The following is a 27,544-nucleotide window of genomic DNA, read 5'->3' on the forward strand; positions in this document are numbered from 1 at the left end:
CAAACTCACCATATCTAGATTAGAAAGAGAGAGAAGCAACCAAAATTGCCCGGTACAATATACAATACTAGATACTACCCCGCGCGTTGCTGCGGTACTACTGTTTTCTTCAAACAGGTAGGGAAAGATGCACAAAATACATGAGACATAGAGAAAGAAATACCATCAAATTTATCAGTACTCATATGAAATGTCGAGCAAATACATTTTGGTACCAACGTACAACATAAATTTGAAAATGCGAAACAAATAAACTTCAGTACAAACTTACGAAGAATCAGTATTAAGAGGACACTCATATCTTAACATTGTGTATGTGTATTCTAAAGAGTAATCTGCATAAGCAAAAAAAATGAAAGAATACTGATTTCAATATGAAGATGCGGTTTGGACTAAAAGAAAGAAAGAAAATAAATGCTTCGTATTCAATTTACGGAATGCAACCTTGTGACCTCCAAGAACTCTCACGCTGCAGGAATTAAAAATACAAAATAAACAAAGCATGTATGAATCAAACTTGTTGTAGTCAATCTCGATATTACAAATGAAAATTCAGATAAGCAGTCTGTTGACTTTTGCGAGACCTCCAAATATTATGGTTCTTAGCCTGTTAGCCACTCTACAGGTCTGAAGATGATGGTTCCCAGCCAAAAGATTTTTTTTTCACTATGGCATTTAAATATTGCATTGGCCAGAAATTTCACGGTGTGCACATCTATGCTCATCCAATTTAAGTACTAATATTCAGAAGATGAGAGCTGTAATAAAATTCGACGCTGAGAGCTTGATGCGAGCAGTAAGAGTATCAAATAGGAAAAACATCTGCCCATACAATGTAAATAAGAAAAGTAAAAGATGAGTACAAACCCGAGTAGCAAGAGACATATGAAGCATGTGATGGAAGCACCAACTTTGCACCAATGAAGCCCTTACAGGCAAAACGTCGAACACTTTGGAGGCATAGCACAATCTGAAAAATCAAAGACTTTCTTGTGGATAGGTGAAAACATGAACGCAAACCTGCTATGGAGGAGCAAGATGGCAATGGAGCCGGATTCAGAAGCGCCACATTAAATTGTTCTGCATGACATGGATTACGAAGGAGTTCAACAGGGAGAGGGACTCTGGCTATGAACTCGGACTCTACTGTCGCTATCAAGTGAAATTAGAAGAAGGATTTGAGAGAGCATAAGAAGGGCTCGAGATGACGCCATCTGAAGTTGGTTTTATAGACCACGGAAGAAGATTCGAGGGTTGGATTCCGACGGCTGGCATTCGGGGCACATTAGTTGCAAATGGGGATTGATTTGCGGAGACGGGTGACTGGTGGCCTGAATTGGTTCGTAGAGCCACAGAGATTAATTCCCTGGTCTTGATTTCGCAAGAAACAGTCGATTCAATGAGATTCGAGGCGACGACGGTTGTCCTTCTGTGCACCTGGACGCGTTTGGAACGCTCGAAGAAGTAAGAAGAGACGTCAGGCAGTCGGGCTGGGCAGGCAGCCCTCGGGAGGAGATGGGCCAGGGAAGGGCGGTTCAGGTTGGAGATGGGCCGTGGCTGGAGAAAAAGCCCTACAGGCCATAGCGCTGGCATTGGGGAACCGCCCACGAAGAGATCGACGCATCAACGAGTTACTGGGTTGCCCCTATTTAGATATAGATGATTCCCTCCGCCTGAAGGCCCATAGTCCTGGCCCACACGACAAGACAGAGCAACAGTGTTTCCCAAGCAGTGGCGCCCTGGTCGCCTGAAGAGCGCGCGGGGACACCGACAGGCCCGGCCCTGGGGTGCAGGCGGTGCCTAGGGACCCAAATTTTGGGAGGCCCCCTACATTTGTAGGCCTTCTATACATACACATACTGATAATGGGCCGGCCCAGAACGAAACGGTAACTTACTCCTTTTGGCCGATCGCACGCACATCGCTGGCTGGCCCCTTCGCCTTCCTGCCGCCGCCCTACGCTCCGCTCTGCTTGCCTGCCCGCTCTACTGCATCGCTCGCTGATCGGGGACAGGGGCTGCATCTTTAAGTGATTAGTCACGGCCTGCCTCACGGGACGTGAGCACAGACCTGCTGAACATCATCGCTTGACATAAATGTGATATTAGCTTCATTGTTAGTTTTTATGGTGAAACTTTATATGTACATACATTAGTTATTATTATTTTTTGTTAAGGGCCCTGACAGGTCCCGAGTACCAATTTCGCACCGGGCCCTGGAAATTTCAGGACAGGGTCTGGACACTTTGGGACGTAGAGAGCTGTGCCCCAAAGTCGTGGCGGCATCGCTGTCCGAGTCCCGTTGACGCGTGCATGGAGAAACGGAAGCACCGCCGCCGGTGAAGGGGTGAGGGACGCACCGTGGTTGCTCTTGGCGGCACGGAGGCAGGACGATGACATCAGGAGGGGATGCGAGAGCGGGGATAATATCTACATTTTATTACTGTTTTCCTCATTCCGGTCTGTGGCGTGACTTTTTCTCATCCCTGCTATAATTTCTACTCTCTTGAAGTAATATATTCAGGTGGGGAGTCTTTCCCCCCGTGATTGCCTAAAAAAAAACTGTTTTCCTCATTGAGCAACTTAGATATTAACTTTTTGGCAAGGGAAAAAAAATCCTTGTTTGTCTCCTGCCTGCATCTTATTTGCAGACCAGTAGTTATACTAAATCGATATAAGCATAGATCTTGAAATGCTCATATGGCACATAGCTAGATATACATTTCTGGCTTGCCCGATTGTAATTTCGCTGCAGCTTTATAGTCTGTGCAAATTGTTTTGTGAATCCCCTTATAATTCTTGAGATCAAGTTAATAATCATTGTTGGCCAAAGTGTACACCAGCACAAAAATGGTATTTGCCAAGAACATTTGCTAAAAAAGATAAACTAACAACTTGACATTCCTTATCTGATCAATATTCTCTTCCAACAATATGATTGTGTCATCAACATATTGCAACAAGGAAAAACCACCACCCCTCAACCTCAAGTGTTATTCCATGCCCACAAACATATTATTAGGAGGTAATAATGTCCGCGATGCATGAACTTGGCGTGCATGTGCAAATTGGTGCATCAAGTGGAAAATTGGTTCGTTCGGGTGCTTAAACTTGGCACGCGGGGTGCATTTTGGTTCAAAAGGATCAAACTGGGCCAGACCAAGGCCACGTGGCGTGCCACGTAGCCAAAGAGCACATGCCCCAAGCGCACAGGATTTTTCAGTTCTATGGAATTGGTACATCTAGTTCGTACCGGTTTGATTGAAAAGGTAGGGAGGAAAATGAACCGAAATCCCAAGAATAGAATCCCCATCTGTCGACCCTCTTCCGAATTCTCAATCCCTCGCACCCTCAATATCGCCGGCCGCCGTCCATCGCCATGGCATCTTCGAGCACGTGCAGCTCCATTTGCCACCCGAAATACAGACCCCTCCCACTGATCAAGTGCGCTAGCTGTCGGTTCCGCGTGGTAGAGAGGTATACGTCTGGAACGCCGGTGATGAAAATGCGTGATTTCGTCAAGTGCGGCAATCACGATGTAAGATCTCTTTTTTTTCTCAGCAATTTCTGCTACTTCTCCTTCGGATTTGTGGTCCGATAGCCGCAATGATGATGGTATCTACCTCCCTCCCTCGCCGTCCCCGTACATGATGTCGCCTCACCTCGAACACGAAGGGGGAAGCACTTTGTTATGTGTAGATAAAAAAATAGCAAGGCCTAAATGCAAAGTTACCCTCCCGAGCGAACATCCCGTGCGCCTCGCGTGTGCTATTTGCCTACGTGGCACACCACGTGGCCTTGGGCTGGTCCGGTTTGACCCTTTTGAACCAAAATGCATGTGCGCGTCAAGTTTGAACATTCGAACGAACCATTTTTTCCACTTAATGCACCAGTTTGCACATGCGTGTCAAGTTCATGCACGGCCGGGTTTACCTCTATTATTAGACAACCCTTCTTTGAACATGGTAGCCTGCAGAAAATCAGTTGCCGAATTAAATAATCGATCCCCTGTCTTCCTCCTTTAAAACTGACATATTGCATTATACACGGGTCTACAAAAACCAGCCAGTGGAGATGACAGTAGACAGTACGGTGGCGGCCGGGTCACACGGCCGGCCGGGAGACACTGCACTGCACAACGCACACGACTCCGAGTGAACCTAAGCAAAGCATAACAGCCTTTTTTCCGTCATGAGTTGATTCTTTGTGCCGATGAGGACAAAGCTGTTTCGAATTTCGATAAGCCGTAGCAGAGCAGACTCCTTGTCTGGCATGGGTTCAGACAACAGGAATCCCTGTATTTTTAGTACGTACTCGGAATATATACAGCCATTGCCGGCCATCATCCAAATTAAGCCATGTTGGCCACACCGTCACCCCTGCCTACAATAATCCGAGCTACTCCTCCCCACACATGCATCCGGACATGATTTCTTTGTTAATGCTAGTAGGAATATAATGTTGGGAGAAGATCATCGCAGCTATAGGATAGGAGCATTTTGACATTACACTTGCATTGTTTAAGCTAAAGTATATTAATTGGGAGAAGATCATCGCAGCTATAGGATAGGAGCATTTTGGTACTCCCTATGTTATAAAACTCGGATGGGTGAAACTGTTCGTGACCAGCAAACACTTTGACATTACACTTGCACTGTTGCACACGATGCCGTGCCATGGCAAGAGTCGATGTGCGACGATCTTGGCCGGGGTCGTGGTTGCCGCGGCCTGCATTGTGACAGCAGCAGCGGCAGCGGCCGATGCCGGCCTGAGCACGTACATCGTCCACATGTCGCACTCCGCCATGCCGGCAGGTGAAGGCTTCACGGAGCGCGGAGACTGGTACGCATCGTCGCTGCGGTCGGTGTCCGGCTCCGCCGCGGTGCTCTACACCTACGACACGCTCCTCCACGGCTTCTCCGCCCGGCTGACCCGCGCCGAGGCCGAGGCCCTGGAGGCGCAGCCGGGCGTGCTCCTCGTCAACCCGGAGACGCGGTACGAGCTGCTCACCACCCGGACACCGGAGTTCCTGGGCCTCAACGACGGGGCGCTCGTCCCGTCGTCGGGCGCCGCGAGCGGCGACGTTGTCATCGGCGTGCTGGACACCGGCGTGTGGCCCGAGAGCCAGAGCTACGACGACGCCGGGTTCGGCCCCGTGCCGACGGGGTGGAAGGGCGAGTGCGAGGAAGGCAACGACTTCAACGCCTCCGCGTGCAACAAGAAGCTCATCGGCGCCAGGTTCTTCGTGACGGGTTACGAGGCGTCCAAGGGCGCCCTGGACGTGTCCAAGGCGTCGCGCTCGCCGAGGGACAACGACGGGCACGGCACGCACACATCTAGCACGGCGGCGGGCTCCGCCGTGCGCGGCGCCGACCTGCTCGGGTACGCGTCCGGGACGGCCCGGGGCATGGCGCCGCGCGCGCGCGTGGCGAGCTACAAGGTGTGCTGGGCTGACGGCTGCGTGAGCTCTGACATCCTGAAAGGCATGGAGGCCGCGGTGGCGGATGGCGTGGATGTGCTGTCCCTCTCACTTGGCGGCGCCATGTCTGACTACTACCGCGACAGCGTCGCGGTGGGAGCTTTCAGCGCCATGGAGAAGGGTGTCTTTGTGTCCGGTGCGGCAGGGAATGCCGGGCCGGGCGCGGCGACACTTTCGAACGGCGCGCCGTGGATCAGCACGGTGGGTGCGGGGACGCTCGACCGCGACTTCCCCGCCTACGTCACCCTCGGCAACGGCAAGACCTACACCGGCGCGTCCCTATACAGCGGGAAGCCACTGCCCGACACGCCGGTGCCGTTTATCTATGCCGGAAAAGCATCCAGTTCCAACAGCAGCAGGGGCGCGCTCTGCATGGCTGGCAGCCTCATCCCAGAGAAGGTCGCTGGCAAGATCGTCCTCTGCGACCGTGGCATCAACGGTAGGGTCGAGAAGGGGTTCGTCGTTAAGGACGCCGGCGGTGTGGGCATGGTGCTCGCCAACACCGCTGCGAGCGGCGAGGAGCTCGCAGCCGACGCGCACGTCCTCCCAGGCTCCGGAGTGGGAGAGAAAGCCGGCAACGCCATGAGAACCTATGTGTCGTCGGATCCAAACCCGACGGCTACCATGGTGTTCGCCGGCACCAAGGTTGGGATCCAGCCGTCTCCTGTCGTGGCAGCCTTCTCGTCGAGGGGGCCAAACAACGTGACGCCTGGCATCCTCAAGCCAGATTTGATCGCCCCTGGGGTGAACATCCTTGCGGCGTGGTCAGGGTCCATCAGCCCATCGGGGATGGCCCGCGACAACCGGCGCTCCAGTTTCAACATCGCATCGGGCACGTCCATGTCATGCCCGCATGTGAGCGGGCTGGCGGCGTTGATCCGGTTGGCGCACCGGGACTGGACCCCAGCAGCCATCCGATCGGCGCTGATGACAACGGCATAAACGGCGTACGACAATAACAACAATGAGATCCTCGATGTGGCCACCGGCCGCCCTGCCACACCGTTTGACATCGGAGCCGGCCATGTGGACCCTAACAAGGCGGTGGACCCGGGCCTAGTGTACGACATGGCCGCCACCGACTACGTTGACTTCCTCTGCGCCATTAACTACGGGCCAGCGCAGATCGCGGCGCTCGCCAAGCACTCGACGGAGGGGTGCAACACCAACCGCACGTACGCGGTGACCGCGCTCAACTACCCATCCTTCTCGGTCACATTCCCGGCAGCTGGCGGCACGGAGAAGCACACACGCACATTGACCAATGTGGGGGAGCCCGGCACGTACAAGGTGGCGGCCAGTGCCACGGAGGTGACAGTTTCGGTGGAGCCGTCGACGCTGACCTTCACCAAGGCCGGCGAGAAGAAGAGCTACACAGTGAGCTTCGCAGCAGGCGGCAAGCCGTCGGGCACCAACGGCTTCGGTCGGCTCGTCTGGTCCAGCGACTACCACGTGGTCGCCAGCCCTATCCTGGCGACGTGGACCGGACCGGCATAAAGCGAAATGTATCACCTCTGTCCGTCCCATATTAAGTGTCGCTGATTTAGCACGACCCGTGAGGCCAACACGCGGCGGGACGTCTGATCTCGGAAGATAAGAGATTTTCAAAGAGTGTAACTGATGTGTGTCTTTCAGTTAGTAGCTAGCGTGGTGATTTTTTCTTACTGATTTCGTCCTTCCATTTCACACGTACTTTTGCGTGATTAAGTTGCAGCTCGTAGTTGTTGTGCCATTTTGTCGGATAACTAAGCTGGCATACAATCTCCTGTTAGGCGAGTGAACTGAGTAATTGATCCAGTTGAGTTTCAAAGAAGAAGTAACTAATTGTGATCCCATTGGGTGTACACCTAAACAGTTGATTTAAAGGAAACGGGCCAGCATGCAGTCTGTGCACCATGTGATGATATTCCAAGCAGCATGCATGTTCACCGTGGAAACCAAATTTATTCCTCTCTGTTTGTCTTCTCCATGCCGAGGAATTTGAATAGTTATGTCCCATTTTGATGACCTTGGTCGGCCGACTAGTATAGAGAAGTGCAGTGGCCAAGCTAGACCAGAAATTTAATGGGTTCGGCCACTAGTGCAAAAACCTTTCAGCTTGTGCGTCCAATGGCGACTGGTGCAAAACATTTCAAACTTCTGAGCGACCGTTCACCCTCTAGTCATGCGTGCCAAAAAGAAGACATAGGTGCTTCCTCGGCTCGGCTCATTCCTCTGGTGCGTTATCGCCGAGGGGAGCTGCTGCTCTCTGGCGGCCTTGACCGTTGTTGGATCAGTGAAAAATTCCGAAACGCGGCCCATGGATGTGTATGGCTGATTCCGCCCACATGGTCCAATTGAGCCCATCTGCATAGAGTAAATAACACCACGATGACGCCTGTGGCTGGTTCATGATCTAGATCATGCATGCAGCCTCTTGTCTGCTGAGCCTCCTGCACAAGATGCACATTCCCATGTTGTGCATGAACTTTCAGGTGTGTTTTCTTGTATTCATAGTCCGATGTTTGGGGTTTGCAGGCCAGATTAGGATTGGATTTGCATTTAACGAAATTTTTGTTTTTGTTTATACGTGCATGGTGTTGTCCAGGGCGTTATGGGTGAAATCTATCTATCCTCTAAAGGACACGAAACTTGTTATTATTTGGGGATCCTACTGTTAGGGATTGAGAGAGAGAGAGAGAGAGGCGCATAAGCAAGAAGTTTGGGAAAATTTCTGGATGGGTCTCAGTCTCACTCAATCCCTTCTCAATGCTATAGCTATGTCATATTGTCCACTTTAGACTTTCCATCCCTATATTAATTACACTCTAATTATATAATACACGCCAACACTCACTCTTAAAATGGGACGAAAATATTGTAGAGACCCGTCTTGATACAATACATAGAGAATCACTTGTCTAGTAGTCCCTTAGTAAGCACATCCGTGAACCGAACCGAACGCTCATCTTTAGAGGAAACTCCCACTTCTGACCACCGAAATATATAACTTATTTCTACTCATTCCTGCCGTAATTTCTACTCTCTTGAAGTAATATATTCAGGTGGGGAATCTTTCCCCCCGTGATTGCCTAAAAAAAAACTGTTTTCCTCATTGAGCAACTTAGATATTAATTTTTTGGCAATGAACATGAGACTTGTGTACGTAGAAATGAAGATCAATTATATAGCTAAAGGGAAAAAAAAATCCTTGTTTGTTGCCTGCCTGCATCTTATTTGCAGACCAGTAGTTATACTAAATCGATATAAGCATAGATCTTGAAATGCTCATATGGCACATAGCTAGATATACATTTCTGGCTTGCCCGATTGTAATTTCGCTGCAGCTTTATAGTCTGTGCAAATTGTTTTGTGAATCCCCTTATAATTCTTGAGATCAAGTTAATCATTGTTGGCCAAAGTGTACACCAGCACAAAAATGGTATTTGCCAAGAACATTTGCTAAAAAAGATAAACTAACAACTTGACATTCCTTATCTGATCAATATTCTCTTCCAACAATATGATTGTGTCATCAACATATTGCAACAAGGAAAAACCACCAACCCTCAACCTCAAGTTACTGATGATGGTATTCATCAGTAACGGTCGGGTCGGGCCGCCCGCCACTGATGATAGATACATCACTAACGGTTGGAGCGACCGTTACTGATGATACCCATCATCAGTAACACGAAATTAGTAACGGCGGTCCCGACCGTTACTGATGTTGTTTTTTGACCATTACCGATAAACCTTTCTGTAGTAGTGTTAGCATTCATAAGGACAAATGTGAATTAAAATGATAGCTTTTATGTAATAATACCAAAAACTTGTCCAAAAATTATTTTAGCAGCGCGCCCTGGTGTAGCCAAACGTTTTCGAGCAAAATAATCTGGATAAAAAAAACCTCCGCAAGCTGATCTCAACGAATCTTAAGGCGGTAGTCGGGAAAAAAAACGAATCTTAAGGAGATACAAGAAAGGGTTTATTAGCATTTTCCCCTGTGAGACGAAATAATTAATTAACTCAAATACTCGACAAAATGATTTGGCTGTACGTGCACAGGAGAGAGCTGTATGCTAATTCCCTCGATCGTACGCTTGGCTACTTAATCAGATCAATCGACGGAGCTCCCCGAATTGTCGCAGCTGTAGAGTTGGCTCTCCCACTCATCCATGAGCAGATCACCCCCGGCCACCACCGGGTACTCGAGCTCGAGGTCGTCGAACGAGAGGAGATACCCGATCATGTCCATGTCGAGCTCTTCGCCTCCGCCGTCGACGACGCTTTCCTCGCTCTCTGAACCGGCGCCATTGTGCTCGTGAGTGGTGGTAGACTGAGTCGTAGCCATTGTGCTCGTGAGTGGTGGTGGTAGTGGAACAGCAGGTGGCGCCGCGCTCAACTGCTCCTTCTCTCCTGCCATTGCTACTGCTAGCTCGTGCGTCTCGGCGCCAGTGATCCTCCGGCGCTTCCTGATGTATGAGTTCCAGTAGTTCTTGATCTCGTTGTCCGTCCTCCCCGGCATCCTCGCCGCGATCACCGACCACCTGAATTGAAATCGCATTGCTATTCGGTTATACATCAGTTTTGCTATTCAGAAGTTGTTTGTTCTTTAGTTAGTTAGAGATCAGTCGAGTCGAATACAACGATAATACGTAGGAGATGGGAGAGTGGGAACGTCCTTGGGAACTTAATCCAACGAACATGATATGTCAACGCAGATTTAATATCTTTTGCTTAAAAATCAGGCGACTGAGAAATACCCACGATTGAAATACGGAGCAGTGCATGCATCGATAGGATGTTCGTTATCTACTGAAATTTTGAGCGTAATCTGTCGTTCCGCTGAGAATTTGAAGATTACGAAACCGCTTGTGGTCAGCGGACTACTGCGCAAGTGTGTGGTGTTACGAATTTTCATTGGGTTGCAAGTTCGTTGTGCGGCGACGGTGACGTATTTAGGTACCTGTTGCCGAGGGATTTCTGGAGGGAGATGATGGTCTCCTCCTCGCGCTTGGAGATGCGCTCCTTCTTGAGGTCCGGCCGGAGGTAGTTCATCCACCGGAGCCGGCAGCTCTTGCCGTTCCGCCGCAGCCCGGCGAGCTGCGCCACGGAGCTCCACGTCGACACGCCGTGCAGCGTGATCCGCGCGTACAGCAGCTCGTCTTCCTCCCGAGACCACAGCCCCTTCCTCTCCTTCGCCGTTGCTTCCCCGCTGACGACATGGCCTGGCTTGTCCGCCATTTCTTGGTTAACTAGTGGCGGCGCCTAGCTTAATTGGCTTAGCTATACTCTGTACGTAGTACTGTGCTTAATTATTGGCGATCTATGTATTGGATCTGCAATACACTTCAGCTGGACTTTGCCTGGTACATATATATAGACAAACATTTATGGGAAGGGAGGCCGGGTACGTGTATATATGCTCTTGCAGGTACACATTTTGCTGTACCTAATAACACATTTGAGTTGGTCCTATTCTAACCTTATGTAGTAGCTTGATTAGACTGAGATGGGTATCCACCCATAGTACCATGAGCATGTGCATGTGCTTAATTATGTGTATCCGAACCCATCATGCATGTGTGCATGTGCAAGTAACATCGATCACGTTCGTCGTACAAAGTAATACTCCACGCATGTTGGCGCATCTTCAAGGGAAGCTCTAAAACTATTCCTATTTGTCCATTACAAAAAAAAATACCTCCAATTGTCCTAAATTTGTTCATCTCTCTCTCGTTTCTTTCCGAAATTTGGAGAAAGCATAGGCCCACATGTTAGAGTCGACCCATGAGGAGAATAAACAGGGGACCTCACTAATTGCACATGTGTTATTCTGTCCACCCCAAAATAGACAAATGGGAGATGTTGTTGATTTGCATTGCTGGAAAGGTTTCGGAATGGGTTGCCCTACCTGGTAACATTTGAGTTGGTCTTGTTCTAACCTGATAGTAGCTTAAATAGCCTGCCTGATGGGTATCCATCCACGTGAGCATGTGTGCTTAATTATGTGTGCATGCACGTGCAAGAAACATCGATCACGTTCCCGGCCCGTAATATAAAAAGTACTATTCCAGGTAAGCATGTTGGCGCATCTTCACTGGAAGCACCCAACTTTTTCCATTTGTTTATACGAGGGTCCATGGATGAAACAAAAGTAACCCAAGAAGGTCGTCAAAAACTTGTTCTCATTTTTTTTCCAAATTTGGAGAGGTTGTTGTCCATTGTCTGCCTGGCTCACACTTCAGATACCCATGAGAAGGAAAAATCGGAGCTCTTAGTGGACACCATGTTATATATTTTGCCCACCTTGCTTGTCCAAACACTCACAAATTAATGGACAAATGGGGTCTCACCATTCGTGATGTCCTTAATTTGCATTGCTGCAAAGCATTCGGAATTAAGCATCTAAAAACACTCATGTGTTTGAGAAAAATAAATTATATAATTCCCATCTGCGCCGTATTCCTGTACCATATATAAAGGTGAAATAGATGATTAGCGGACCGTATATAAGAACTTGTGTCATATATATCCTTAGCCATTTTTTTCTACCGGAGTCGGAGTTGGACAAGGCTAATCCTAAATACGAATACAAATGTGGATATATAGCATCGGTCAAAAATATAAAGGAATGTTGTGCTAATTAATTAATATCTAGGCAGATATTACATCTGATATAAAAATAAACAAATGTATCATGATATAATGATCAGCCTAAAATACAAGACTTTAATAATACTACATGTATAACATATGAGGCCTAATTCAATACACCCCCCTCCTCAAACTTAAAAGGGTAGGACGGTCTTTTCATGATTTTTTTTCTTTTTCCTTTTACTTTCTAGTCACCTAATCTTTTCTTACTCCTGCCTCATTTCTCTCTCGCAAGGTATCTGATGACTCAAGTATTATTTCGACGATCCATCCGATGAGATTGTGCGGAATTGTGTCCGCTACGACGCTGTTAAATTTCATCTAGATCCAACGGTGAAATCTCTGGCCAAATCGAAAACACCAAGTGTTGTTCGGATTACTCGCGGCTGTGCGTCACAGCACAAATGGCTGACCTGTTCGCATGTTTCCCATTGATTCAAGCATTATTTCGACGATCCCTTCAGTGGAACTGTACGTAATTGTGTCTACTTACACAATGTCAAATTTCGTGACGATCCAACGGTGGAATCCCCAGAAAACTTCAAAACACCGAGTGTTGTTTGAATTTCTTGCGACCCTGCAAGACAGCACAAACGTCCTATTTGTTCACATGTTTTCCGCTTCCTCAAGAAAGATTTCGCTGATCCCTTCGGTGATATTGTGCGGAATTTTGTCTACCATTACCATGTGAAATTTCGTTGCGACCCAACGGTGGAATCTTCAGAAAACTGCAAAACACCGAGTAATGTTTGAATTTCTCGCGGCCGTGCAGGACAGAACGAACATCCGACTTGTTCGCATGTTTCCCGTTGGATCAAGAAATATTTCGCTGATCCCTTCCGTGGGATTGTGCGGAATTGTGTCTACTACAATCTCGTGAAATTTTAACGCGATCTAACGGTGCAATCTCCGACAAAATCAAAAACACCAAGTGCTGTTCGGAGCCAGGCGGAAGGTATAGAAGAAAATATTATTTAATGTTCGATCATGCCTTTTTTAATGAAATGGTATGGCTTGTGTTTTCGTTGGGGAGAAGGGGGTGTATTGAGTCAGAAGTCATAACATATATGTAGTCGCCAGACTTAAACACAATATGAAGTTAACCTCCTGGATCGAAATTAATAACTTTTTGGACAAATATGAACTAGGTAACTAGGTAAGGCATAAATGTTTGAGCCTGTAGGCAAATGCAGACACGAGGGGTCAGCTGAGATACATAGGTTGATCAAGTTGACTTGTCTCGACCATCTTATATGAAATTATTCAAATAGTTGGATATATACGAATGGACATCGATCAGTCGCTCTTCTCACTACCTATCTTCTATCGTGGCTAGGAAGCATCTCTTCCGTTTGCACCCCTAACTGTTTTTGGATAGAGAAGTGCATGTAGGACAAACCTGTGGTGGCCGTCTCTTTTTATTAGCACTAATGTTTAATTGCATGTGCATGAGAATGGGCATTATTCTACGTACTATATCTTCCAATGTACAAGAGGCAAATTAATATAGATGCTACCTGTACTGTAAGCTAGACACGGCTGACACGACGGTTTCTTTATGGGAAATCGATGGGAGGAGCCCATTGTTTCGAAAAAAAATATACATGCTATCTGACCGGCCTGAACTTGCAACTTGCAAACATGCCTGCATCTCATCGACCTGCAGCTCGGCAAACTCCAGGCTGCAGCTCGAGCAACAGGGAGTCGATATGCAGTGAACTGACTCAGAAACTACGGAACACTCACTAATTAAATAGCCACTAGAGATGGCCCGAGATTCCTAGGCAACAAGGTCATGGGCTAGGATTGCCTAGGAATAAAGCACATTTCCTTATCTTTTTAGGTTTCACGTACATAATTCCTGAAAGATCACAATCTAATGCCACTATGCATACATATAGTGCAATCGTATACAAATTTTTATGGAAAAACTTAATTGACAAGATCACCACTAGATATTTTTTTCCCAAACTAATTGATCTCAAATGGGTTTTCATCACTAATTAACCAATCTTAGCTAGGCCTGCATGCTCAATATATCAAGGATTAAAAAGTGTAAGCCAGCTGGCTGAGCACAAGTTTTTTCTTTGCGCTGTGAGCACAAGATTTATGTCCTTTGTAAATAAATGCCAATGATTGATGAAATATAATCCCTACACAGCCAATTGCCCTGTCTTTGCCTTGAAGAAATTTAGTTAGCATTGGGTCTACTACTTTTCATGATCTACTGTTTGTTCCAGACATTAGGACCCATGCCTTAATTGGCACAGCATTGATTACTATGTTTGGCCATGCCAGTTTTTTTAACGGTTCCATAGAAGGCAAAGCTGGTTGGTGGCAAAGCAGGCCAGATATTTTTCCAACTGATGACAAATGGCAGTTGAAAACATTTGGTTTAAACAAATGCACGCATGGTTGCCTTATTATCGATTCTGGCGTGTTCTCAGTGGAGGTATATTTGAGGTCACAGTGGTGATCTTCCTCCCTGTTGTGTTTGGTCGCGTAATTAAGATGTTAGCTAGCCTTTTGAAATTAGGTGATGCTATTTGGCAAAAGCAAACATTTTTCATGGGAATATATTCATCCTAAAGTTTATTTTCTCTTCGTAATTACTTAAAGGATGTGGTTATATCTCTTACGCCTGATTTTTAAACAACAGGCTTAAATCGCAGTCGATGCATCAAAGCCGTTGAACTAAAATCTGGATGTCATCTTTAGTCCCTCCTCTCCCACACGTTGCCTTTGAAACTTAACCGTAAAAACATAAATTACCACCCCAAGTTAAAAAAAAATCACACCCAAGAAATTGTCATTGCATATGTCAAAACTTTGTGCTCCATAATTAGAGGCCAAAATGGAAACGCACGACTGTTCCAAATTGGATGTCCCTAAAAAAAAACAGTACTAGCTAAGTACACGTGCGTTGCAACGGAAATACAAATATTTCAATGATTTACGTCTCAAATATAGATTACGCATGTCCATCGACCGATCGAATTTTTTTCTTTCCAAAACGTAATTGACAAACACAGAACTTATCTTAATTTGTGGAACTTACCTTCCACATGGGCTTAATTTTCTCAAATATAGATTACGCATGGTTTACTTAATTTGTGGAACTTACCTTGCTATGGGCTTAATTTGTGGAACTTACCCTGCTATGAGCTTAATTTATGGAACTTACCCTGCGGCGGGACTGCGTCCCATGGCGGCGTCCACGGGGACCGGCAGTGCGGCACCCCATGGCGGCGGCGGCGAGACTGCGTCCCATGGCGGCGGCGGCGGGGACCGGCAGTGCCGCACCCCATGGCGGCGGCGGCATGGACCGGCACATGGAGGGACGGGCGCGGGAGGGATGGTGAGGGAGAGGAAGGGATCGAGAGGGAGACGAAGGGATCGAGTGTGTTCCGGTGGAGAGGAGAGATTTCGGGATAGGAGAGGCTGGTGGGCGGTGGCGGTGGTGGGCGGGGAGCAGCGGGGGCATGCGGGCTGGGCGAGATACGAGAAAAGGAAAGAGAAAAACGAATCGGGAGTTCGGGTGGTGGCATACGGATGTAATTTCTATGAATTTGGGGGGACGGACCGACGACCAACCAAACTGCAAATTAAGTAGTAGTAAAGACATCAAATGCGAAACCGGACCAGCTATAGAACCGTAGAAGGGACATAGTTGCACATACTAAGGAGTTTTCATTAGAAGAAGTTAAAAACATGTATACCCATGTCATTTTCATTAGAAGAAGTGCGGAGACGGCAAGAGACCAAAAAACATGGAACAGCAAACTGTACAACAGCAACTGGATCGACGGGAATTATTGTTTTTCGATGTGAATATAGAAACATCATCATTGATACAATCAGTGTTTCAACTGTAGGTAGTGGTTTCTATGATTTATCTGATAACTTTACATGCAGATTCTCATGAGAGGTTCCCATTTTCCGGTGTAAAAAGTGAGGTAACTTTTCGGTGGACCACCATCTTCCTGAATCCTGATGGCCTTGAAAGCAGCAATTCAGGAATAATTCTGCATCCGTAAATTGGATGGTGTAGGTAACTAAAGTTGGCTAACAGATTTCCAGGGACGGTATGTCGAACAGGGTATGGCATTTTACAAACAAAACGGTGAAGAGCTACGAGAAACTTTTACCATCTTCAGCTTTCAGTCTGATTTGGAATGTAATGATCGTGTATATTTCTTGTAGTAAAAGGTTGATGTCTGATTTCTGCAGTCTAATTGCTGATATTCTAAATATAAGCATCTTCCTATATAAATTTGGTCAAACTTAGGAAAAAATCAACTAAAATCAATTAAGGGTCGACCTATTTACCATCGTACATCACATTTAATGCTAATAAATGATTTATAGTGGAGTAGTAGTAAGTTTAAAGACACAGCCTATTCATGTATTATCCTGTCATTGACTGTAAATGACGTTGAGAATCAGTGCTAATTCTACTACTCTAATACTGCGGATGTCTCTAGCTAAAAAGCATTGTAGCGAATGAATCAAGCTAGTGGTTTGCCTTCTGCCAATCTTGGCTTCTTGCACTCACGTTCACCTTCATCAGGGACTTGAAGCTTCGGCGTCTCCTCGTCTTCTCCCATCCCGTCCTCCTCATCTTCATCCACACCGTCCTCCTCCTCCTTGACATCCTCTTGCTCGTCGGCGGCATTGTCTTCCTCGGGGAACGCTCCAACGGCGTTAGGATACTTGAACAACTTGAGATTCTTCCTGAAGGCTTCCATCTGTTCCTCCAAAGGGCAATGGGCGAAGTGAGCCATCATGGCCGTGACGCCCTTGATGTCGTAGTCGCGGACCAAGCTAATGGCGGCTTCGGGCAACCCGTTCATCAGTCGGGCGGCGGAAAGGGTCGTGGCGCCGCCGTTGCTCTCGCCTGGCCGGCTGCCCTCCATGATCGTCGTCGTCGTCGGCGGCGGAGATGTTGGGGTATGGCTGGCTAGGGTTTGCTGGTGGAGACGGGTTGCGCGTCTTATTTGAATGCGCGCGAGTGGGCTGAGTGGGCTTCGATGGCCGAAAGTCACGTCCCACGGGCTTCCGTCGGCCCAGATCGGCCCACTTACCTGAGCCAGTTTTTTTTTAGGGGTTAGCCGAGTTTCAGGAAAGGTGGTTGAGCCGAACCCATTCCGTCTTCGATCCCGTGGCCATGGCGCCGCCGCCGCCGCCGCTGGTGGACGACATCGTCGAGGAGATCCTCCTGCGCCTCCCTCCTGAAGACCCGGCGAGCCTCGCGCGCGCTTCGCTCGTCTGCAAGCCCTGGCGCCGCCTCCTCTCGGGCGCCGCCTTCCGCCGCCGCTACCGCGAGCACCACGGGGCTCCGCCCCTGCTGGGGCACCTCCGTCTATGTAGAACCCGCAAGCCTTGCTTCTCCAGCTTCGTCTCCGGCCTCGGCCGCGCCTTCCCCGACTGGCTCGTGCTCGACTGCCGCCACGGCCGCGCGCTCCTCTCCGCCGCCGCCGCCGCCCCGTCAACCCCTGGCGGCGCGCCCGTGGATCTCGCCGTCTGGGACCCGATCACTGACAAGCTGCGCCGCCTTCCCCCGATCCCGGCCTCGCCCGAAGGCGGCGTCGTCAAATCCTTCAACGGGGCGGTGCTCTGCGGCGCCCAGGGCTGCGACCACGGCGGCGGCGGCGACTGCCACGAGGGCCCGTTCCGTGTGGTGTTCGTCTTCTCCCCCTTCCGCTTGGCCGTCTCCTTCACCTGCGTGTATTCGTCGGAGTCCGGTGAATGGGGCGAGCTCGCCTCCCTTCGTCGGGGCGACGCCCACGTCGATGTGGGATCGAAGCCCAGCGTCCTCGTGGGAGACGCACTCTACTTCAGCAGCCTGGACAAGTGCATCCTCGAGTATCGACTGAGCACGTCGCGCCTGTCGGTGATCCTCGCGCCGGAGGGCGCATCGATTTTGTGGGCACGTGTTGCCATTATCAAGGGGGAGGACGGCGTGCTGGGATTCGCCGAAGTAGAGGGTTCCAGCTTCGTCCTGTGGTCGAGGCAAGTGGATGCCGACGGAGTTGCGGGGTGGGCTCGGAGCCGGGCCATCGAGCTCGAGACGCTATTCCCTGTATCTGCTGATGATGCCCCAGGAAAATTCCGTTGGATACTTGTGAGTGGCTTCGTGGAGGGCACTGATGTCATCTTTGTGCATGCATTTGGTGATACTGATACCTACAAGGTCCAACTCAAGTCAAGACGGGTCACGAAGTTGGCAGAGTCGTATCGGGGGATAGTAATTCCATACGCGGGCTTCTACATTCCGGGTATAGCTTCGGCGCTCTTATGACCCTGTTTTTATATCTCTGAACTGTTATTATTAACGTGTATGCTGTTAATAATGTGTTACTACTTTGCAATTAACATCTGTTTCGGCCGGATAATGCTTCATTCATATAAATACATATACAAATTGGACAAATATATGTGTGTTCAAGCCGGAGAGGTGTTCAGAACAAGTCCGTGTTCATTTTCGTTAGTTTGTGGCATGATAGCTGTTACCTAGGGGAGCTGTGGATGATGAGAAACAAATGTCAACTGAACCGGAGGGCCAATTGAATTATCACACGTAATGTTATTTTCAAATTTTGGCGTTCCTGCAGCAATGAAATCGGCTTCCACAGGCGACGAGGGGCCAAGAGGCGATGCTTGGAGCACTTGACAAACCCAATCTGTCTGCAGCGTGGAAATGGGCAGGAAGTGGGTTGTGGTGTTTGCGGAAGGCATACTCCCTCTGTCCTCAAATAAGTGTGCTTCTTGTTTGTCCTAAGTCAAATATTTTAGATTTTGACCAGCTTTATAGAAAGAACAACAACATTTATAGCACCAATTTAGTATCACTAGATCCGTTTTGAAATATAGTTTCATATTATACTGATTTGATGTTATATATATTGCTACTCTTTTCAATAAAGTTAGTGAAAATTCAAATCTTTTGACTTAGAACAAGAGCTAGAAGTATACTTTTTGAGAACGGAGGGAATATGTCAGATCTTGTGGTGGGTCAACTCTTTAGGGTACCTGAAATTTCGTGGTGAGGTTATACTTTTCTTAGCTGAACAACTTGAATCAGACACTGCATAACTAGTGTTGCAAACCTGCAGAATTTGGTGCTTGTTGGTGCGGCTGTTTGAGTGTTGAACTATAGTTGTACCGGCTGTGTGAATGTTGAACTATAGTGGTATTGGCTGGTGTCCACATCCTGCGGACCTGTTGCCTTGGGTCTGTTTTCAAGTGGGCTGTTGAATTTTTTAATCAGACTAACTGGATTAGCGGCCTAGCGGGAGTTGGTGTCCGATGGGAAGAAAGAAACATCATAACTGATCAACCCAATTAACAGGTACTCTTCTTAGTCTTCTCTTTATTAAAATTTGTATGGTTTGTGACGTTGAGCCATGCAAGTGTTTGCACTTTTGCTTGTGGTTTCTATCTGATGCGCTTTATATGCTCATGCTCACGAGAGGTTGTCGTTTCTCTGTGTGCATAGATTCTGTTGGTATCATGTAGTGGCTCCATCACGAAAACTGTCTTATCCTACAATTTATCTGCCAATGAGAAGGCCTTTTGTTTTAGATTAGGATGTGACAACACAATTCTTTCAATGTGGAATGTAGACAAGCTTAGAGTTGAACCCATGTTGCTGGATGATGATAAGTCAGACAGGTAGAGAAATCATTAGGCTTGAAAATGGAGACTGTCTACTTAATTATAGAATCAACCCCTTTTCTCTCACATGGTGGTTAACTAGGATGGCATCAACATGAACACTTGACGCACCTGGCATCATTTGCATCATGCATGATAATACTAATATTTCTACATACAGATCAGGTTTCTGCCTGTCATACTGAATGGGTCCGGAACAGCTTCATGAGACCGTAAGTGATCCCCATGGCCACCAATCCTCCCATCGCGGCCCTCAGTCCAGCCCGCCCTCCTGGAGCCTGGCCCTTCACCGCCCCGAGGGTGCCAAACACTGCCAGCGTCAGAGTCGCGGTCACCACTACCACCACCACCCGCACCTTGTAGCTCGCCACAAACCATGCCACGAGCAGCGGGATGGCAGCCCCAACTGCAAACGACATTGCGGAGGCCGCCGCCGCCTGGCTTGGGCTTGGCAGTCCAGCCCGGTCCATGGATGACCCGCGGGCCTCCTCGACCTGCTTGAGCCCGGCCAGCTCCACGTCGAGCTGCGCGTGGACCGACACATACTCGCCGATGGCCATGCTGCACGCGCCGGCGACGAGGCCTGCCACGCCCGATAGTAGGGCTGCCCGCGGGTCAGCAGGCCGCGCCGCGCCGATGCCAAGCATGAGCGCCGCGGTGGAGACCAGGCCGTCGCTCGCGCCAAGGACCGCCGCGCGTAGCCACTGGCCATGCTGCGGCGATGTCGACATGGCGTCGTAGCCGGCGACACACGCGGGGCAGGGTTTCCCAGTCTCCGGCACGATGGTGCGGTGGCTGAGCTCTTGCACGGCTAGCTTGGTGTTGTTGCTGGTGGCCATCTTCTTGGAGCATAGGCGTGCAGGTGCCACACGCTCAAAGAGTATCTCTGCGTGGAGAACACAAGACCCTATATATACACACACACACACACACCTGTAGTGACGTCTAGTTGTACGTCTCCAGTCTTGTTAGGAATAGCCAAAACTAGCATAGACAAGATTATATTTGTTGTCTAATTTGTGTGGTAATTCATGAGCTTTTGGCAGTCTTTTATTGCCCTGTGTTTCTAACCTAAATGTACTTTTCACACGAAATGTGATATAAACTGTTTATTACTCTGTCCTGCATACACACTTTCAAGTTCAAGTTCATCTTGCCTTATGTTAGGAGCAATAAAACGGGAACAATGTTGATGAGTGTTAGATCAACAAAAGGGAAAAAGTAAAAGACAAATCCAATGTTTCAGCAAACTTATATTGTCTATTTTTGCCAGCCTCATATTAAAAGCAAATGAGACTTTTCATAATAATGTTGTCTCCAGACTGAAAGGAGTTCCATTTATATATTCCACAACTTTAACAAACATATATTAGAACAGAGAAAAATGTTAATGGTGATATTATTTTGTTGGAGACCGATGTCTGAAACAACATCCTCTCTGTGGATACAATATAAACAACTTTGTGGTCAAAGATTCACGTCCTGAACCAATTGATACAAAATGGCACCCTTTCTACAGAGTAAACAAAACTCACATTCCCCTGTGTTGTTGGAATGTGTATTGGAATTACCACCAAACCGGTGGAAACTCCTATATATCCAGTCCTGAGAAAAGAGACAGCAGGAGCTTGGATTCTCTCGTCTTGTTTCTTCTTACATGCTGTGGGCTGGCACTGGCAGTACCGAGGGCTTGCATTTGCAATCATTTTGAGCCATTGGTAAAACCGGTGCTTCGTAGATGACCCATGTCACAAAACACATGTCAACATCTTAGGGTGTCCTTGTCTTTCTTACTACCACGGTTTCTTTTTTATGAATGCAAACTCCAATGTTGCTAGTAGAGAAGCATGTGTAGAATATAAGGTGAGACGAAGCCGGGTGGATCGTGGTAGACATTTTGTTGGTATATAGGAGTAGGACCATGATCCAAGTTTGCTGTCCTGGTAAAGGAGATTAACCAAGCGGCAACCAGGAGATTGGAAAATGCTATTCTGAACCTATGTACATATGAAGTCTTTATGTTGAAACTTAGCAAGGGTCCTTGAACTCTCACGTTTGATACACAGCTTGAGTTTGCCACAAGCTTGAAGCATCGTCCATCTGTTGGTCCCTCAGCTGTAGAAGCCTTATTTAATTGCTGCAGAAATGCCAAAATCGTAGGAAATACATCAACTGGTTCATGATCATTGAAAGGAAGATGGACTTGTACTACTGCAGAGAACACCTTTCTTGCTTGCACGCAGATATCATTGTCCTATCTTTATTTTTACAAACATGGGATCTTGATTGTTGGATGCGCAATTCGAATTTAATCAAACCAGAGTTGCAAGCAGTCTAAGCTAGGTACCAATTTCCATAAATCCTCCTTTAAATGCGGATGTTCTAGTTTTACCCTAAATCAAACTTCTCAAAGTTTGGTCAAATTTATAAAAAAATCTACAAACATTTATAACTTCAAATCAGTTTTATTAAATCCATCATGATAGAATACTTATTTTTCCATGAGTGCTGCTGCTCGTGGTGTGTTCAGTTCAACCACAACCAGCTTGAGCTAGATGGCGGGTCTGCCACGTGGTACCTGCGAGGCAGTGACAGTAAAGGCTCGGTGGTAAATTGAACAATTGGCCCATTGACGTAATACACCAGTACTTGTAATTTTAGGGAAATAGTATGTTTTAGCAGAGGTTATTTAGGGGATCCATCTGAAATTCCTAGGGTAAACCTAAACTAAATGTTTAAAAAATGCAAAGTGCAGTTACAAAACAAGCACAACGAACAAAAAAAATCACTAGTGTTAAAGATAAACAGTGAAAGAAGCACAGCACATCACAGGACACATCAGGGACATTGATCAGCACTTCAGCAGGCGCAATGTGATAGTATGAAACCTTCTAACTGGACAGATTGCCCAGGTAGCAGCTATTTTAAGTTGTAACCCGCGGGCTCAAGTACATCCATTCTCTTAAACTAAACAAGGGCAGGCCATTCCAATTTGCTCTATGCAAGAGAAATGAGACCGAGGCAGTAAGAAAATTGAGAATAATACGAGAGATCATGCCACGAGAAGTTCAGACAAGAGCAAGCTGAAGATGAGATCCTGCTTTCTCTAATGTTAGCGACACTGGCGATCCTAACTCGGACGATCAGGTGTCATTGGGAGTATGATCAGAGGGGTTCAATCTTCAGTGCCTTGATCATCCCTTCTTCCTGGCTGTTTCCCCTGGATCCCTGATGCTGTTCCCTGCAATAGAAAGTGGAGAAAATTATGCTCTTAAGAACTAAATTTAGAGGGTTTCATTTGAATTTTCGAATCAACTGTGAAGGACTATTATATATGGTGATACCTGAGCTTGTGCCTGAATATCCTCTGGTTCTGTAATTGTATCTGAGCACAAAGGAATGTTACATGGAACGGTTTCTCGACATCTGCGCAGCAGGATAACTAGCATTACTAAGATAACTGATAAATGGAGCTTTTTGTTTAGTTTCGGTATAAGCCTGTCATACAAAATAAGGCAACTAGTTAACTACCTCAAATGTCATGAGAAAGGCCGGCAGGCTTCTAATCCTTATGTATGACGTCCTTCTGATGCAAGTAAGTGATCATGCTCTTTGTGCAACTTCAGCAGTGCTGGGAGGTCTAAGAAATTATGCTATTTGTGCAAGCAACCATGAAAGGCCTACCAGGCATGTATTCTGCACGGAAAGATGATATACTAAAGAACATGTATGGAGTAAATAATTACATGATCTTCATCACAGAACAAACACACTATTGCTCAGTTGCTTTTTGGGCAAACAATTTCTCAGATGCTTGCGAGTAGTTGGTGATACGGCCCAAATAATGATCAAGGAAGATTATGTCGCAAACCATGTTCTTACCGATGTCACATTGCCAGAAAAGCCAAAGGAGGATACCACAATTATCTACATTGGAGAGATACCACTTCAGATTTCGTGCTCCAAGTTTCCACCTCTTTCCACACCATTCCAAAAGGGTCCAGCATGTGTAGAGGGCAATAATAACTAGTACTTGAAGTCATCTTGCAGGCGCAACAAACGGAGCATGATTTGAAGGCCCAAGTCAAAAGATATGAGAGGTCCAATGCAAGGTGTTCAGGAATTGATTGTTGCGCGTGGCTCCACAAGTTTCCTCCTTTCCTACTAGGAGGGATGTTCCTAGTATAAGTATTCCCCACCCTTCTACTTGAGGGGGGTTCAGATTTGAGAGTTGTAGACACTCATGTGTAATTGTGTATGTGCTGATAGCACTCGTGTTCGTTGAGCGTTAACTTTCGTGTGTGGATTGAAGGGTATGTCCTTTGATCTAGATAGGATTCTGGTCATTCTCCCTTGTGATTCTTCATAGGCTCACAAGTACTATAGTTTGGGTTGCGTCTTTTGTAAACCGAACTAGTTATCCAACATCGAATATTGAGTGTTGTTTCTGCTGTTCTTGAGTTGTTCTTGCAGTTTCTTTGGTATCGTGAAAGATCGCCATTACCGCGTCCGCATCAAGTGGTATCAGAGCTCTTGGTTGATCACGATCATTTAATGATAACAAATCTTTTCAAGGCAGTTTATAGATACAACACATTGTATATGTTATTTTACTGTTGATTTTAGGTGATACTGAGTCAATACTGACCCTATTATCGTCGGTGCTAAGAGCAACTACAATGGGGTGATGTGGGCAAACTGTAAACTTTAAATCTAGCATTTTTTTCCTGAGTTGGAAGGAAGATGAGAGGTGTAAATATCACAAAACCCCTGGTTTCTGACAAACCATATCGCAAAACTACACCTTTTCGGGTTTTTTATCACATAACTTGCATTCTTGGACAAAACTATATCGGCAAACCCATGATCTCACGGTCAACGCGGCTAACAGTGAAACTGACATCAAGGCCCACCTGTCGGCCTCAGAAACAAAAACTGTGTTAACTTAGCTCGGTCTGGTTCGGTTTTCTACTTGTTCGTGCCAAGGAAATGGAGGGGGGCAGGAACGCCTCTGGCATTCGGGGCGTGGCTACATTCGACACAGGTGGTGCGGCACAGTCGGCGGCGGCGGCGGCCTTACCGGAATTCTGGTGGAACGACGAACCTGGCTACGAGGAAACACGCGAGAGGTTAGGGGGAAGGAGGAGAGGGGAGGGGGAGCCGCTCACGATGTCCTTGAGAGGAGTCGTCGGTCGGGGAGGAGGCGAAGCAGCTCGACAGGCAAGAGAGACATCACCGGAGCCGAGGGAGAAGGCGGCGGACCCGGCGTGTCGGGTCATGGCGGAGCGCGCCGAGAGACTCTTCACGTCCATGCTGGCACGAAGAAGCGGATGGAGATGGGGGCAAGGTCTATCCAGCGCTGGAGGAGGCCGGCGACAAGGAGCTTAATTAACAGCTGGCCACAACACGTGCTCCTAATTTCTCCGTGAGAGTGAGGTGTGGACTAAATATTAATAAAGTACTACGCCTTTGTAACTAACTATTATACATGTTGGCTATTGTACTGACTATAGATGACATGACATGAGCTAATAGCCAGCGTGCTATGTTACTATCCTTGCTCTAATACTTTTAGGGCATCCGCAAAGGTTGACTTTTAACCGACTCTTATTTGAAATTTGCTTGTGTGGAGAAAAGAGAAAGGAGAATCAAACTGACTCTTGGTGAAGAGAGTAAGGCACTTGAAAAAATAATCGATTAAGTGTCAGCTAAGAGTCGGCCTTACCAATGTACATCATCACATTAAATACTAACAAATTATTTATAACAAGTCTAAAGACACAACCTATTAGTACGTGTGTAATTTTGTTGTCGACTCTCGATGAAGTGAAGAGTCAATGCCGACTCTACTGTTGGTACTGTTGCGGATGCCCTTGTCACTAAGGAGTTAACTATAAGTTGTAAAAAAAAGGAGTTAACTATATTACACAAAAAGAGAGTAGTATATTCATTCCACATTTAATGATGCATCTTGAGATTCAACGTGATATTATTTTTTTGAGAGGAACGCAGACATTCCTATTAAATCGCAGACGCGGCTAAATCGCCGGTCGCCAGACGGGATGGGGTAAGTTATCAAGCCACACAAAAGGTTCGGCCTGAGCACTACGCGATCCCATCGCAGCCAGTACATGCGCTGGCTTATTACAAACTCTAGGAACGTAAAATACCTTAAAATCAATAAACGCAGTCCGAAGAATAAACTTCGCTTCTCTAAACATAGCACCAAGAGGACCCGCATCGTGGTCGGCGGTGGTGAGCGCACACTTGAGGTTTTGGCAATCAGTCTCAACGATAATCCTGCCCATGCCCATTTGCTCGGCGTATAAACTCGCGCGGATGACCGCTTCAGTTTCAGCCTGCAGAGCATCAGCTGTCCTAACAAGTCGACCAGCTGCAGCAAAACAGATATCCTCGTAACTGTCTCTGGCTATACATCCCCAACCCCCACATCCCGCAGCAGCCTGGAAAGCCCCATCACAATTTATCTTCACAAAATCATCAGGTGGAAGATGCCAGGATTGAGACATACGCACAGCCGGTTGCTTTTCCTTCAGAAGAACAGTGTTCCATTCAGTAGCATGATGATGCACATTAAATTGAAACTCCTCAACGGAGGCCATCACTTCACCACGATTTGATTTATTTCTCTCAGTCCACCAACACCACAAGAACGCCACTGCGAGCCCAGCCTCCTCCCTATTCAGCTTCAAGATGCAGTCGACCACGTCCATCGAATTAACACAAGCATTCAGTCGTAAACGAATTTCCTCAAGCTGCATAGCACGCCACCTCACTTTCACATGTTTGCACTGGAAGAACAGGTGATTACCATCCTCAAAAAGCTTATGACAGACAACGCATCGGGTGTCAAGGTCCACCCCTCTTCTTGCAATATTCATTCGAAGTGGATGAGAATTCAGGCTGAACCTCCACAGGAAATGTTTTGTCTTCGGTGGACAATTCAGGCTCCACAGTCCCTTCCACACTTTGGGTTTCCACAACTCATCACCATCCAGAGAAGAAGAAGCTCGATCTGCTCTCAACCGACCATACAAATGGACTTTATATGCAGACTTAACTGAAAAGATCCCAGGTGTATCAAAATGCCAAGCAGGAAAATCTTCAGTATCTTCATAGACGGGTATTTTCAAAACAATCTCAGCATCATCTTCCGGCAAAGTGTGCCGGACCAAGCCCTCGTCCCAAGTACACGTGGCCGGATCGATCAGCTCCACAACCTGATTAAGAAGGCAGTTCCCCTTCTGGCCTCTAACCCGGCGCGATAAGCCATTAGGAATCCACGGGTCCGACCAAATATTAATATGCTCACCATTTCCAACCCAAAAAATGATACCATCTCTCACCTAGTTAACACCCTTTAAGATGCTTCTCCAAATGTAACTTCATGCCAGGCAGTGGTTCAGCTTCAAGGATGTTCCCAAGAGGGAAGTATTTTGCCTGCAACGTTCTTGCACAAAGGGACTCTGGTGCCTGGAGGAGGCGCCAAGCCTGCTTAGCTAAAAGCGCCATGTTAAAAGAATGCAGGTCTCTGAACCCCAAACCCCCTTCATGCTTTGGCAATTTAAGTTTCTCCCAGCCAACCCAATGCATTTTGTGCTCATCGTCATCCTGGTCCCACCAATATCGACACACCAATTGACTAACGTCATCACACAATCCTTTTGTTAAATCAAAACAAGACATGGCATAGGTAGGTATCGCTTGAGCAACGGCTTTTATCATAATC

At 47.3% G+C, this 27,544-nt stretch overlaps 3 protein-coding genes and 1 pseudogene across 9 annotated transcripts; 2 read left to right on the top strand and 2 right to left on the bottom strand.

The window, feature by feature from the left end:
- The first annotated feature begins 4,582 nt into the window (after nt 1–4,582).
- On the top strand, nt 4,583–7,382 carry LOC100829424 (annotated as a pseudogene).
- A 2,195-nt stretch (nt 7,383–9,577) lies between these two features.
- LOC100829735 (transcription factor WER) lies at nt 9,578–10,781 on the bottom strand. Its single transcript, XM_003576229.2, has 2 exons — nt 10,427–10,781; nt 9,578–10,007 (listed from the first exon to the last, which is right to left on the bottom strand). The coding sequence occupies exons 1-2, from the start codon at nt 10,702–10,704 to the stop codon at nt 9,578–9,580; spliced, it is 708 nt and encodes a 235-aa protein (XP_003576277.1). The 5' UTR covers nt 10,705–10,781.
- A 6,455-nt stretch (nt 10,782–17,236) lies between these two features.
- On the top strand, nt 17,237–24,283 carry LOC100830047. Of its 7 annotated transcripts, none has more exons than XR_002965920.1 (3): nt 17,237–18,395; nt 19,388–19,468; nt 19,955–24,283. XR_002965920.1 is itself a non-coding variant. In XM_024462708.1 (2 exons), the coding sequence occupies exons 1-2, from the start codon at nt 17,285–17,287 to the stop codon at nt 19,390–19,392; spliced, it is 1,116 nt and encodes a 371-aa protein (XP_024318476.1). In that variant the 5' UTR covers nt 17,237–17,284; the 3' UTR covers nt 19,393–19,680. The 7 variants fall into 7 exon arrangements, 3 of the variants coding, with proteins under 3 accessions (XP_024318476.1, XP_024318475.1, XP_003576278.1); XR_002965921.1 differs by having other exon boundaries at nt 21,861–24,252; XR_002965922.1 differs by having other exon boundaries at nt 23,605–24,233.
- On the bottom strand, nt 19,971–20,633 carry LOC100830351 (vacuolar iron transporter homolog 4). Its single transcript, XM_003576231.3, has one exon. It carries the CDS (start codon nt 20,631–20,633, stop codon nt 19,971–19,973), a length of 663 nt encoding a protein of 220 aa, XP_003576279.1.
- Nucleotides 24,284–27,544: the final 3,261 nt, after the last annotated feature.

Source organism: Brachypodium distachyon, chromosome 4 (assembly GCF_000005505.3).
Source record: "Brachypodium distachyon strain Bd21 chromosome 4, Brachypodium_distachyon_v3.0, whole genome shotgun sequence".
NCBI classification, from domain to species: Eukaryota; Viridiplantae; Streptophyta; class Magnoliopsida; order Poales; family Poaceae; genus Brachypodium; species Brachypodium distachyon.

What these genes read in the sequence shown, in the direction of transcription:
- LOC100829735 (XM_003576229.2), bottom strand. Translation starts at nt 10,704, where the DNA reads ATGGCGGACAAGCCAGGCCATGTCGTCAGCGGGGAAGCAACGGCGAAG. An exon ending in CAGAAATCCCTCGGCAACAG is followed by an intron (nt 10,008 to 10,426) that starts GTACCTAAATAC and finishes ATTTCAATTCAG; the next exon opens with GTGGTCGGTGATCGCGGCGA.
- LOC100830047 (XM_003576230.4), top strand. Translation starts at nt 17,285, where the DNA reads ATGGCGCCGCCGCCGCCGCCGCTGGTGGACGACATCGTCGAGGAGATC. An exon ending in CGCGGGCTTCTACATTCCGG is followed by an intron (nt 18,396 to 18,731) that starts GTATAGCTTCGG and finishes GCGTTCCTGCAG; the next exon opens with CAATGAAATCGGCTTCCACA.
- LOC100830351 (XM_003576231.3), bottom strand. Translation starts at nt 20,633, where the DNA reads ATGGCCACCAGCAACAACACCAAGCTAGCCGTGCAAGAGCTCAGCCAC.